Source organism: Echiichthys vipera (genome assembly GCF_963691815.1).
Source record: "Echiichthys vipera genome assembly, chromosome: 12".
Classification (NCBI taxonomy): Eukaryota; Metazoa; Chordata; class Actinopteri; order Perciformes; family Trachinidae; genus Echiichthys; species Echiichthys vipera.
This window is the reverse complement of record NC_139837.1, coordinates 30,109,160-30,123,348: the sequence shown is the minus strand read 5'-3', so window position 1 is coordinate 30,123,348 and position 14,189 is coordinate 30,109,160. Positions and strand designations below refer to the sequence as shown.

At 39.7% G+C, this 14,189-nt stretch overlaps 1 protein-coding gene across 1 annotated transcript in view; it reads left to right on the top strand.

Annotated features, from left to right (window-relative positions):
* Nucleotides 1-339: 339 nt before the first annotated feature.
* Nucleotides 340-14,189, top strand: part of nrxn3a (neurexin 3a) — a gene marked incomplete at both ends in the record, with an annotated part of 319,661 nt that continues 305,811 nt past the window's right edge. The window contains 1 exon segment of the mRNA XM_083924038.1: nucleotides 340-1,024. Coding sequence (XP_083780164.1) covers nucleotides 340-1,024 — 685 coding nt within the window.

The window sequence follows — 14,189 nt, the reverse complement described above, 5'->3', positions numbered from 1 at the left end:
TATTCAAACATTACCGTCTCCAACTCCTCTCCCTTTGTGTTTTCTCTTTAACCCTAAGGAGGAAAACAACCATTCCTCCATAAGACCACTGCCCTGCAACGACTGCAATTTACAGATGTAAACACACAAACCCCTAAGACTGTTATCCACAACGACTGTTCTTCTGCTACTGCCATTTTCTCCTTAAAACATATTTTTTACAAGAAATATTTATCAGAATATATCTTTGCACATATTGTGGATAAAATAGTGCATCTGTGACATTCATTCTGACCATCCTAAGATTTAAATCTGACGTCTCTGCAGACACCTTCTTGGATTGATAAATACTTTGCAGCAATGGGTCTTGTAGGTTTTTCTATCAGGCTACAAGTGTTCCTAAGCACATGTCTGGGATTGGAATTTTTAGGCACACCAGGTCAGTGGGCACGCTACCTCCGCTGGGATGCCAGCACCCGTGGTGACCTCAGCTTCCAGTTCAAGACAGAGGCCTCAGAGGCGCTGCTGTTGTACTTTGACGATGGAGGCTACTGTGACTTTCTGCAGCTGTCGGTGGAGGAAGGCCGACTACAGCTGAGTTTCAGCATTGACTGTGCTGAGACCACAGTTGTGTCTGACAGACGGGTGGATGAAGGCAGCTGGCACTCTGCCACTCTGAGCAGGTATAACCTGCGCACAGTGCTAGTACTGGATGGCCAGGCCAAAGCAGATGAGGTACGGCCTCAGCGTCTATTTATGAAAATAGTCAGTGATCTGTTCCTGGGTGGAGTGCCTCAGGATATCCGCAAAGGTGCGCTAACACTGCCTACGGTGCAAAACATGCAGCCCTTCAGGGGCACAATTACGGACCTCAAATATGGCGTCTCACAGCCCCTGTTTCTGGGAAGCTTTGAGGTTTCCCTGGAGTCAGAAGGGTGGTGCACCATGAACCCATGTGAGAATGGTGGTACATGCTCAGTGGTGGATGGAGAGCCGGTCTGTGACTGCTCCAAAACTGAATACATGGGCCGCTTCTGCAGTGAAGGTAACACACGCCCCTAAATTCTCTGACACTGTCATCACTCACCCTGATAGACTTTGGCAGGACTCCAACTGTGAAACACACTCATTCATTTGAACTTTGAATTTAGCTAATTTTTTTGTTTTCTAACCATTATACATTTATATTTATTGAAATTTCAACTGAAGGAAGTATGCCAAAATTGCCTCACAAACCACGGCTGTTCCTGTGGGCTTGATTTGAGTTGCTGAACAAATCAGAATGTGCCAAACCAAAGCTAGTTAAAGCTAGTGAAGAATTAAGGAAAATGACAAAATCCTCCAAATCAAAAAGAAGAGCTGACTTCTTTGAGTGTTCTTTCACATTTGGAGAGCTGTACCAGTCCAGCTTTAATAAAGCACATGGGTTTTGTTGTTGTTTTTCTCTTGTGCAATGATCCAGCTGATTTCATCTGTGCAGTGTGAATCAATTTGTCACGTTACCTTACAGCAGGGGTGTCCAACCCTGCTCCTGGAGAGCTGCTGCCCTGCATGTTTTAGGTTTCTCCCTGCTCTAACACACCTGCGTCTAGTGATGCCTGATAACAGGAGCAGGATTGGGCACCCCTGCCTTACAGGGATGTTAAAGCCCAACATCATGACTTTAGTGATTTCCACTTAATCATTTTAAGAATAGTTTCTGCTATTACAAGTGTCATGGGCTCTGAGGCTGTTTGATTTTGTGAGCTTGCTTGGTTTTCCCAGTGCTTACTATTAAGTAAGTGTGTGTGTGTGTGTGTGTGTGTGTGTGTGTGTGTGTGTGTGTGTGTGTGTGTGTGTGTGTGTGTGTGTGTGTGTGTGTGTGTGTGTGTGTGTGTGTGTGTGTGTGTGTGTGTGTGTGTGTGTGTGTGTGTGTGTGTGTGTTAAAATCAGAGAGCTAATCTAAGCACAGTTAACCAGGGAGGCACAGGTTAATAGCATCAGTCCTGCAGGCAGTGATAAGGACGCCTACAGAGATAATGGGGCCTCCTGAGCCTCCTTTCTTTACCCAATCACAAGATGGCAGGTGTTTTCTATTACATCCCTTTGTGCTCAGAATTTTTGTCAGAGTTGTGTTTCAATTGCCGACTGTACCAAGACTGAAATTGCTCTCTATTAAAACAAAACCTTTTGCCCACTTCCCCCCATGTATTTTTTCTGTAGGCCAAATAAAAGGCACTTTCACTTGCTTTATGTAGAACCTTGGATTTGATAAATCCTGAGAACAGAGAATTCTGTTATAATGACTATTTTGTGGTGGTAATTGGTGAAAATGCAGTCAGTACATGAAACGGATCCAGGGACCTCTGCTCTTTTTCTGTGTTGTGAAAAAACATGTCACAGTGGCTATTAATTATTCGCAATCAATACACATTCTTCAGACCTTCCAAACCAGCAGCTCCCAGCAGCTGAGGAGTACAGGATAACCTGGCTCCTTTTGAGATAATCAATACCACTTAGATTAATCTTTATTCCTTTTAATTAATTCAGATCAGAGGCAATTTGCTTTAATATATTTGTTTACCTTTTTCCTTCCCTCCATCTTTGACTTTCTAGGGCTCCTAACCTCTTACAAATATGGAATTTACATCTCATTTGGGCTGATGCCAAATCCCCGGCACACAGACAAAAGGCCAGGGAATCTGGAATTTAAAGATTAGGTTTTTATTTTTTATTTTTTAATCACTGCCAGTGTTTGAAATAAAGAAAACGATGGAGTGGGGTTTGGGGGGGGGGGCCTTGGCTGATTAGCAGGGTGGCATTAAACTGACAAGGTGGGCTCCAAGGGTAGAAATGTTTGTGCTTCAGTTCCTTTCTGTTAGTTGTCGTTCACTACATACACGTGAGAGCAGCATAAGACTTGCTGGTGTTTAAAGTATTAAAGAAAATCTGCAAGTTCAGCTGGTGCTTTGTCACGACATAAGGCATGTGTAGGACTAGCTGTAGCTGAAGGAGCCACATTTCCTCTATACTCTGAGTGCAGGTCAAACGCATTAGAGAGCTCTGTTCTTGTTATTAAAGCATAATGTGGTCTAGAATCTGATTATATTTGCTCCATCATCGTCCTCTCAGATCCATTGGTCGTTTTAATCCAGTCCATTGCCTTAGCTGTTAAAGACTGATCATGCATCACAAGTAATAGATAGTCACAATAGTTCATCTCTCGCATCTCCAATAGTACTTTGTTTACCATCTTGTCTGTTTCACTGTGTTGTCTTGTCAGTTTGACTGTATCCCATTGAAGGCTGAGTCTTATTTTTTCTTTTAATTTATTTTTACTTTTAATTTAGAACATCACAAGTCTTATTTTAGCTTAGGTTGACCAGACATCCCCCAGATTCTACTGTCCCTGGAAATGTCCCTAGTTTTGTGACTGAAAGATCCGAAAATGAAATATAGAAAAAAATGTTTACCAAACAGTGTGTATAGTTGCACACCCAACAGCCCGCACAGGCTAAAGCCAGAACAAGCGCCTCCAGCCCAGAGCTCAGAGCAGAATGCGCATATATCTGATATTTTGATTGGTGGAATAACTGTGCGGTAGAATATTATTTTCCCTTCACGAGAAGCAGCTACAGGTAGAGGATTATTTTATGTAATTCATGCATCGATTCATCCAGCTATAGCACACACGGCAGAAATATCACTGATTGGATAGGCGAACCAATGGTTTTCTTGTGTTACTGTTTATCATCTTATTACATGTTATTTAACGTTTGATTTACTGTACAGACCAAAAGTTTGGACACACCTTCTCATTCAAAGAGTTTTCTTTATTTGACTATGAAAAATTGTAGATGCACTTCGGGACGCTTTCAAAGTTTTCCCATTTTTTCGGACTGACTGACCTTAATTTCTTAAAGTAATGATGGCCACTCGTTTTTCTTTATCTAGCTGCTTTTTTCTTGCCATAATACAAATTCTAACAGTCTACTCAGTGGGACTGTCAGCTGTGTATCCACCTGACTTCTGCACAACACAACTGATGGTCCCAACCCCATTTATATGGCAAGACATCCCACGTACTGAACCTGACAGGGCACACCTGTGAAGTGGAAACCATTTCAGGTGACTACCTCTTGAAGCTCATCAGAGCAAAAGGTGGCTCCTTTGAAGAAACTAGAATATAATGCAATTTTCAGTTGTTTAACACTTTTTTGTTAAGTACATATTTCCACATGTGTTAATTCATACACTGTAAAATGTAATAGCTACCCTGACATACAAATATTAGTTAACTTTACTAGGTTATCAAAAATATGTACTTATAACTGGTATTTATGAAGTAACAGTAACTTGCATGGTAAAAAAAACGCAAAATACTTAGAGTTTAGAGTGAACATTACTTGATTTAGAGTTAAGCTCACTCACAACAATAAGTAGTAAACACAGTCTCAATCCCACTGCACAGCAGAAGAAGTGCGCATGCGCAGCATTCAGTATCTCCCGCTCAGCAACGGTCAGCAACGCACCAGTCTAGCACACTGGCCAGGGCACTGAGGACGTCCTGCTGAGTCGACTTTTGCGCCGTCCTTTCATTCTTCTGAAGAATAATAAGGTAAGTTATCGAGCAAGTTTGTCTGTTAATATGTTTTAATTACTACTAGACAGTTAGCGTCCGTAAGCTAACGTTAGCATTGATTTTGCCGTTTACTGGGTCTCTGCGCCCAACACCGCGTTGAGTGGTGCAGTAACACACAGCCATAGTAATATTTACCTTACATGGACTAGTGGAGTCGTTTGCTCTGTGCTCATTTGACTACAGTAGTGAGTCAGCGGGGGAGCTGTGGCTGGGCATTGGTCTGTGCAGTCTCCTCAAACACTACTACAGTCGGACTTTGGTCACTGTTTGGGGTCTAAGTTGTTTTTCAAGCTGCAATTTTACTGTGTCAAAAGTATTTTAAATCATGACCTCCGCCACTGATATTTAAATAGAAATCTGAAGACATCTTTTTATCCTGACTTTGAAACAAGGTGCCTCCATTATTAGTTGATTTACTCATCTGTGCTTTTTGCTTTTGTTGCAGTGTCTTTCTATCATGTGCAGCACATTGGGTGTAGAAAAGATTGATTAATTACACGACCTAAGGTCTAATGAAGTTAAAATTACATTTCACATTTTCATATTTTTCTCCAATAGAGAGACTGAGAGAACTACTGCATAATAGGAGTGGGGAAAAATCTGATTATTTCCGATCAAAAATATTAGGAAACTCTAGCCCCAGGTTGTATTTTACCTGAAATTAAACTTTATTATATAAAACACGTTCTTGTAAGACCTGTGTAAAGCATGCACATATTAAGGATCGTGTCAATAATCAGCAAACCACAATATCAGTAGAACTTCCTTTTAACTACAAAATTCTTTGTCATTTTCAGAACAAGTGCTCAGACCAACTGAAAAGCTGCTTTGTCAACGTGGGCCCAGTGCACTGGAGGTGAGATGCCAGTAGCTTATATTCTGGAGGAAATTTCCACTTAAAGGAATAGTTCCCCCCAAAATGAAAATAGTCATCATTTACTCCACCCCTTGCTGAAAAGAAGTCAGGTGTAGTTTTTTAGTCTTCTAAGCACTGCAATAGATGAATACTGTGTTTTTTTGGGGGGTAACTATTCATTTTTAAGGAGTTATAACCACCAGCAGTAGAACAGTTGCTGACAAAGTGCTGCACCTTAATTAGATTCAATTGAGAGACTATTCTTACTTAAAATCTCCCTTGAAAATATTTCTTGCAGATGCATTGGACCTGTAAGCAGTGCCTATTTTCCACAGACAAAAGAGGACAGTTGTTAAAACACTGTCGCCTAAAACATGGAAGTTTTACTCGGCAACAACCAATACCATGTCTTCATCTGGATTGCTTGTGCGTTTTCAAATCTTTTAATGCACTCAAAGTGCATTTATCTGTTTGGCATTCTCAATCAGACATTGGGCAAGCAAGTAAACCCACAGTTGCGTTTAATTGTCAGTTATGTAAATTCATGGAGCCCTGCACTGAAGAGGAGTTTTTCAAACATTTACGCAGCCATTTAAAACTTAAACAAAGAGTTCTATGTCCATATGAAGGCTGCACTTTTCAGAGCAGCGTGTATGCAACATTTAATGCACATAAAAGTAGAGTACACAGTGGGAGTACTACATCACAGTTTAAAACTGGAATAATGTCAAAGATTGAAGGTCCAGATCAGCTGACTGAAGGAGAGAAAGAGAACCCTTTCCAGGATGACATTGAGGGTGAGTTTGAGTCTGTAGATGACATACAGGACTTGGAAATCCAACTGGAACGTAACCTGGCTGCACTTTTTTTGAAAATGCAAGCATTACTGCACATATCTGAAAGTGCTGCACAAGAAGTAATTCAGCAGATCAACCAGATTCATTTACTTTCACAGCCATTACTACAAAGTGCAGTCCAGAGGATTATCAGTCAACATTGTGATGATGTGGATAATTCCATAGTGAGTGAGATTTTAGGTGTAGTTTCACAAAGTAATGTCCTGCTGAAGTACACCAATAAAGGAGGATCCCTGTCAACAGCTGCCAGGAGAGCATCTTATATACTGCGAGAATTTCCAGTTGTAATGCCAGTTGAGTTTCTTATTGACAGAGAGTCAGTCTGTTGTATATGTCCCCATACTGAAAATGCTTCAGGCTTTGTTAAGCAATAAGGATATTTTGGACAAGATGCTGTGTGGAGAAATTAATTCATCAGAAGGATACCACTCATTCAGAGATGGCTCTCATTTCAAAGAAAATGTTCTTTTGAATGTGGAAGAATTTAGGATGGCTCTTGGACTATATATCGACGATTTTGAAGTGGCTAATCCATTGGGAACTTCCAAGAAAAAACATAAACTATGTGCAATATATTGGGTACTTGCTAATCTTGACTCCAAATACCGTTCAGCTCTTCACTCCATTCAACTAGCACTTTTGTGCAAGGTCAACACTGTGAAAGAACGTGGCTATGCAGAGGTTCTTCGTCCACTCCTTCAGGATCTTGCAACTCTTGAGGAACATGGTGTTTATATAGAACAACTAGCTGAAAGTGTCAGAGGCACTGTATTGTATGTAACAGCAGACAACTTGGGGGCTCATTCTCTGGCAGGATTCCAGGAGAGTTTTGCAGCAAATCAGTTTTGTCGGTTTTGTCTATGTAAGCGAGATGACATACAGGATAAGGAGGTCCGATTAGGTCTACACGAGCCAAGGACAAGAGAGAACCATGATTCACATGTGCAAGAGGTTATACGTGACCCTACTACGGCCACATATCATGGTGTTAAAAGAACGTGTCCATTAAATGAAAGCCTGACACACTTCCATGTGGTGGATGGTTTTCCACCTGACATTCTGCACGACTTTTTGGAGGGAATAATACCAGCAGAACTGTCACTATGTCAGAAGGATTTGATTACCAATAAGTATTTTTCCTTAGACTCTTTGCATAAGGCTATTAGGCAGTTTCCTTACACATTTTCTGACAAAGCTGACCAACCACAGATCATTCCACAGACCTTCATCTCTAAGGGCACTACAAGGGGAAATGGCCATGAAAACTGGTCTCTCCTGAGGCTGCTTCCATTGATGATTGGCCATGATGTCCCTGAGGGGGACCAAGCATGGGAGATTCTGATGCTTCTTAAAGATATCCTGGAGTTGGTTATGTCATCACATTTTACAGATGAGTTAATCCACTTCCTGGATTGCAAAATCTCAGAACACAGAGATTTTCTGCAGGAAACCTTTCCAAGCTACAAACTTCGTCCAAAACATCATTTCATTGATCACTACCCTCAAATGATAAAAATCTTTGGCCCACTAGTAGATGTGTGGACGATGCGTTTTGAGGGGAAGCACAAATTATTCAAAAAAGTGGTGCATGACACTCGCAATTTCAAGAATGTGGCACATACCTTGGCTGTAAGACACCAGAAGATGATGGCCTTTCATTTAGACTCCTCAACATTCTTCAAGCCTCCTTTGGAAATTTATAAAGTGAAGTCAGTTTTGGTCGCGTCCTTCCCTGACAATGTTCAGAGTTTGCTACATCAGCGAAATGCCAAGCAAAGTACAGCGCTACTTGCATCCTCTGCTTATGTACATGGTGTTAAATACAGCGCAGATATGATCATTTCAGTTGGTAGTTGCTCAGGTCTCCCTGAGTTCAGGAAAATAACACACATTGTTGCCATCAACACAGAAATCCTGTTTGTCTGCAGGCTTTTTACCGCGTGGTACGTTGAACATTTACGTGCTTATGAGTTGTGCCCTAGTGGGGCAGATTCTCTCACTGTCACCCAGTTGTCTGAGCTGAATGACATTTTCCCCTTATCCTCCTACCGAATAAAAGGCAACATGTATGTGACACTCAAGCGTTACATTTCATGCTGAATGATAGTATGTGGATTATGCACTAAAGTTATTATTATTCACTTTCAGTTAACTTTTTCTAGGACCATGGAAGGCTACAAACTGAGAGTCATCATAATGGAACAGGACATACAGAAAGTGTCACTAGATGGAAAACCAGAAACGGTTGAAGAACTGAAGACCAAAATCAAGGAAAAATGCAAGCTCCAGTATGACTTCAGTGTTATGTATGAAGATCCTGACTTTGATAATGCCCTCTACAACCTTGATGAAATGGGAGACTTGCCAGCTACAAAAGCTACTGTCAAGGTCATTCCGCTGATGGTGACTGCCACCACCACCAGTACATCTGATGCCTCCTGTGCCTCCGATGATACAGAGATTCTCTCCCCACACAGCTCAACTACATCAATGAGACAAGAGCCATGGCCAGAGTTTTTTGACATCCCAAATTTCTCAGTTGATGTGGAATTTAGACTGAGACAGGCCAATATTGTATATCTACGAGACAGAACACACTGGAATCCACCAAAAGATGTGAAGCATTGTATCCTGGAAAAGCTTGCTGAAACAATTTGCAAATTTATTGCATACCCAAGTGTTGAGCGGCTCCAGTCTGTGGCACTTGCACTCATCAGCAAACATCCCTCTTTGAAGGAACCAGGTTCACCAGATGGGTGTACTGGCTGGAAGCATAGCTTGAAATTCAAAATGGGGAACTATCGCGGTAAACTGAAAAGAGCAGGATGTATAGAGGTTGCGGTAAATGCTGGGAAAGGAGGTGGACCACAAATGGCTTCGAAAGGCCTCAAAAGACACAAAAGGTATGAGGTTAATTACCTACCGGATATTCCTGAGGGGCAGAGTGAAGATAGCCTGGAGACTGAGAGAAAACTCCTTGTTGAAGAAATGAAAAAACGAAACCCAAGTGGAGCCGTCATCGCCTCAAAGATGGACCAGACCTTCCCACTGCGGAGAAGGGAGATTATGGAGGCTGGACCTCCAGTGAAAACTTTGAAGGAGCGGTGGCCAGCTCTTTTTACGGAGAGACAAGTAAGTACTGAAATTATAATGATAATCCTAATAAAATAAAATAGTTTTTCCTATATGAGCCTTTTTTTTTTTTTTTTCTCAGTATTCCACCCTGTCCGGAAGAGTTGTAGGGCCAAAGAAATTAATTGGGTGAATTTGTTTCTATTTTTCTCCAAGCCAGAATTCGGACTTTAATCTCAGTATTATACGTTTTCTTTTTCTCTAATTTCTGATATTATAGTCAGAGAAATTTGGACTTTTTCCCTCTGAATTCAGACTTTTTTCTGAAACAGCTTTTTTTCAGTGGCCCTAATACTTCCCATCTTCCAAAGTACTGTCATTCTGCATGGTGACTAAATATTAGAATGGCAGTCTTAACGTTGAATATATTTTCCCACACTGGCCCAACCCCATTTAATCACCATGCTTTTTGCTTGTTGCAGGTGTTTGCAGAGTTCAATAGGGTAGCCACCAAAAACCTACAGGTGGACTTCTTTGAGGCCCTGGACCACCACACACCACACTTTGTCGAGATCTTCAAGGCAAAGAAAGGAAGTGTGGGACAGACCCTGACAGAGTTGGTGCAACAAATTGATGCAGGGGTAAGTCTATGAAAGGCTTCTTCTGTCTTTATTTCTCATTGTAAATTTACTTAAACTAGTGATTGTTGCTTTTGCAACAACAATGGTTAGGGGGTAGAAGATGAGAGGACATGGCTAGATGGACACCAGTAGTATTGTTTGATTTTTAGTCACCAGGAACATCCCTAGTGGGGGTGCATTCTGATGGTGTGAAGCTAGTTCTTGACCTTGAAGAACTTGTTTTCCTGATGAAAGTAAGGATAAACTGATATATGCAAGAGCTGTCTCATAATGATGATCACAGCACTCGCCTCCACTGATGAACTCAGGTGTATTCTCCCAAGAAATATGCAGTATGTATGATACAATATAAGTACAACTCCTGTTGAATTCATATTGACACTCGCCTTTACAGCTGTGAATTGTTTCTTAATTAATTCTCCAATCAGTAACTTGTTTGCGGCACTGTTAAATAATGCAGTGACACTTGTTTCGTATAGACTTTCACAAAAACTTTTGGCCTGTAGCTTTTGAATGTCACATTATCTAGAGCTTAATTTGTTTATCATCCACTTCTAGAAGCCAGATGTGACGGCTATGCGCACCATTGTACTCCGTTGCCTCCCTGTTCTACTTGGTGATGACCCCAGTGACTTCTACAACACCTGCTTCGTAAGTTCTCAGAGGCACATTTTAAAATAGCACACACAGTTATGGGGACATTTCATTTGTATTTACCAATGTATAAATGAAAGTGGGTAAGGACACAGCCTGAGTATGTGATACATGCTCTGTAGGGTGAGCTGCCAGAACCCTCCCAACCTTGCCTATTTGACTTAAGATTTAGAAAATAAAATAAAAAGTATTATGTTTTAAATGCAGGTGCATTTGGTCTAAGCCAGCTACTGGACGTACAGACACAAAGAAGATTTTGATCATGTTGTCTCACTATGAAAATGATAGAGAAGGGGATAACTCCAACATTTCCCCGCTGTAACGTAGTGTTTTTGTTTGGTTTCATCACAGGATTGTGACACTGATGAGACCTGGGCACAAGTATTAGTCGGGGTGCTGACTGTCTGTGAAGATGTGCAACTCACTCCAAATCAGCTCCACCTGAACCTAGTGTCTACTGCCATCATTGTTGAGGGAGGTATTGTAATGGATGATCTTCAGAGTCTACCCAAGGCACTTTGCCTCTTGTTTGGACTGTCATATGCTTTACATTTGGACTACCCTAAAGCCATGAAAAACACCTTCTGCTTTGTTCAAAGAGTGATGCTTGGTTTGGGTGAGAACAAACTCCCACCAAAACTGCAAAGTCTTAAAAATCTCTTGTTGAGTTAGAATGCAAATGTACGAGTAGTGACATTAGGCAAATCTCACTTGTTCATGAGTGGGTTCTGTTGTTTTTTATTGTTCATTCACACTTATGTGAGATCCATTGCCAGTCATTACCCTCTCAGGTTTTTGTGCTTACTGAAGCCATATTAAACTTATATATATATATATATATATATATATATATATATATATATATATATATATATATATATATATATATATATACATACATACACATATATATACACACACACACATATATATATATAAAACTCAAAAACTAAATAAAAACTATATATATATATATATATATATATATATACACTTTTTATTTAGTTTTTGAGTTAGATTATTCAGGGATACAAAAGTGCACTTGTCAGCATGCTGGTTCTTTAGCCAGGGTGGTCTGTAAACTGTTATTACAGTTCTTAAGAAGTGTTTAAGTGTGTTATTGATATAACAGTTGAAAAGGAAGAAAAATAAAAAAGAATTTATATAATTAAACGTTCAACTGTGTCATGAACTTGATTTATTATGTTTAATTGTTATTCAGATTAGGAGATTGGAACCTGTTTTTCGTTTCTGTATAAATATTTGAGGCACTTAGATTCCTGAAGTAACGCTTACTTGCTCTTTTTTATTGCAATCGGTTTGCATTGTTTTAGCAAGTTAGTCACATTGCTGTTCAAGTTAATATAACTTAGAAATGCTAAGTTGGTCCAACATAGATAAGTGTGTTATATTGACTCAACACTGAGTACATTTCACTTGCAATAATTTAGTAGATTAAAATAGAAAATCTGAGTAGTCTTTACTAAGTTGTGAGTATATCTAAAGTAAGTTATCAAGTACACTCTACTTGATTGTTTTAGTTTCTTAAACTCATTTATTAGTTTACTCTACGAAGTAAGCACTAGTTGGTACAACTTAAAACACCTAGTTCTCTGTACCGGTTTGCATGCTTTTTTAAAGTAATGATAACTAATTGGATTTTACAGTGTAGTTTTACGGTGGCCCTGAGGTGCAAATCACAACAGCAAGTAGAAAAATGCAACAGCAAATCCAAAAGCACAACAACATATCGTAAAACAAAACAACAAATCCTAAAGCACAACGACAAATCTGAAAGAACAACGTCAAATCTAAAAGCACAACGACAAATCTGAAAGCACAACAACATTAACTTCTACCGGAAAAGGTAGGCCCATCTGATCAGAGGATGGAGCCTTCTGATTGGACAGACGGACTGTCTGTCTTTTAACAGGACGGAGAGATGGAAAACCGGTAAAAGAGCCTATTTTCAAAGCATGAGTATTTCCGAAGATACTTATTAAGAATTATTTTTGATGCAGGGCATCTGTACGCCGTGCCAGATGATATGTTGTCAACCAACCGAAACATCAGGATGAGTACATCGGACTATGTGGGAAGTACTGCAGCAAAAACACTAGCTGCGTGTTAAACGCAACCTTAGCTCACAGCAGAAAGCCAAGTAGCTGCCCTGGTGCACGCAGCTCGGGGGCTGTAATGAACCGCAGGAGAGCGAGGACAGAGTCTGACTGAGAGAGAACTCGTTTCTTATTTTTACTTTGTTATCACATTTTCTAGACCAAGTGAATCTAACATAAACACTGATGCTGAGTGTTAAGCAGCTTTTAAAGAACCCAGAACTCATTGGTTTTGTACCATACCTCATGTTTCATATGTAAGGTTGACTTATCTCTTTGAACTAAAAAATACAACTAAATAGATGAATGATAACATTAAAAAAAGGGTATCCTATAAATAAAACAGTAAACTTAAGACCATTTTAAAACTGAATCTGGGTTATTTTCTGTACTATTTTTTAAGTATGACATCATCATTACCTATATCTACCTTTGAAATGTTTCTATCATTATTTACTGTAGATATTGTGTCCATATAACCAGGCACTGTTATTACACAGCTAAGATGCAGGTCGTCTGCTCGGCCTGTGGCCAGCACAGAAAGCCCTTACCTTCACTAGGTCCGTCATCAGGAGACAGTTTCCAGAAGGAGGAAGAATTTAGATAATGAAATGTCCCGTTTAGGTGACAATCTACAAATATACTCAAAGTGTCATACTGTATAAAAACATTTTATGCTGTTAAGATCAGTTACTGCATTAATGTTAGGCCTGCATACAGAAGTTAAACTATTTACCAACATCCCAAAATATACAAACTATTAATGTATTCTTATATTCAAGAACTAAAGTTAAAACAATAAGAAACATTCTGTAATACAAATGTAAAATAAGAGTGTATAACTGCAGCAGCAAAACTTAAAACACAAGACTGGATCTTTTTAAAGTATGAATGTGGATGTGCCAAATGGTCAAAAGTAAAAAAAATTAAAAACTAGAAAGCACTCATTAGAATTGTACAATCCTAAATTAACTATTTTATTATTAGAAAAATGTTTTAATTGATCAAAATACACAGACAATCATGAGATATATGCAACATTTTTTCTCAACTTAGTAAAATATGCAAACGTGAATAGTGACAAAGGTAAAAACAAACATCAAGCAATGTTTAGAAAACAAACATCAAGCAATGTTTAGAAAACATTTTTTATTCATGTGAATTGTAGACTTTGATCTGACTTTTTCTTGCCGAATAATAATCTTAAGCAGTAAACTTTCACACTGATGTCCTGTGTTAAACTGCAAATGTTGTGTGAGAGTCAGGCTGTCCAGCTGTCCCCGGTGATGTTTTGGCAGGATGTGGAAAGGGCAGGCAGCATGGCTCTCTGGTACAGCAGTCTTTGATGAGATGATGATGTGATGTAGACCTACCTGTAGAAAAAGCAAATTA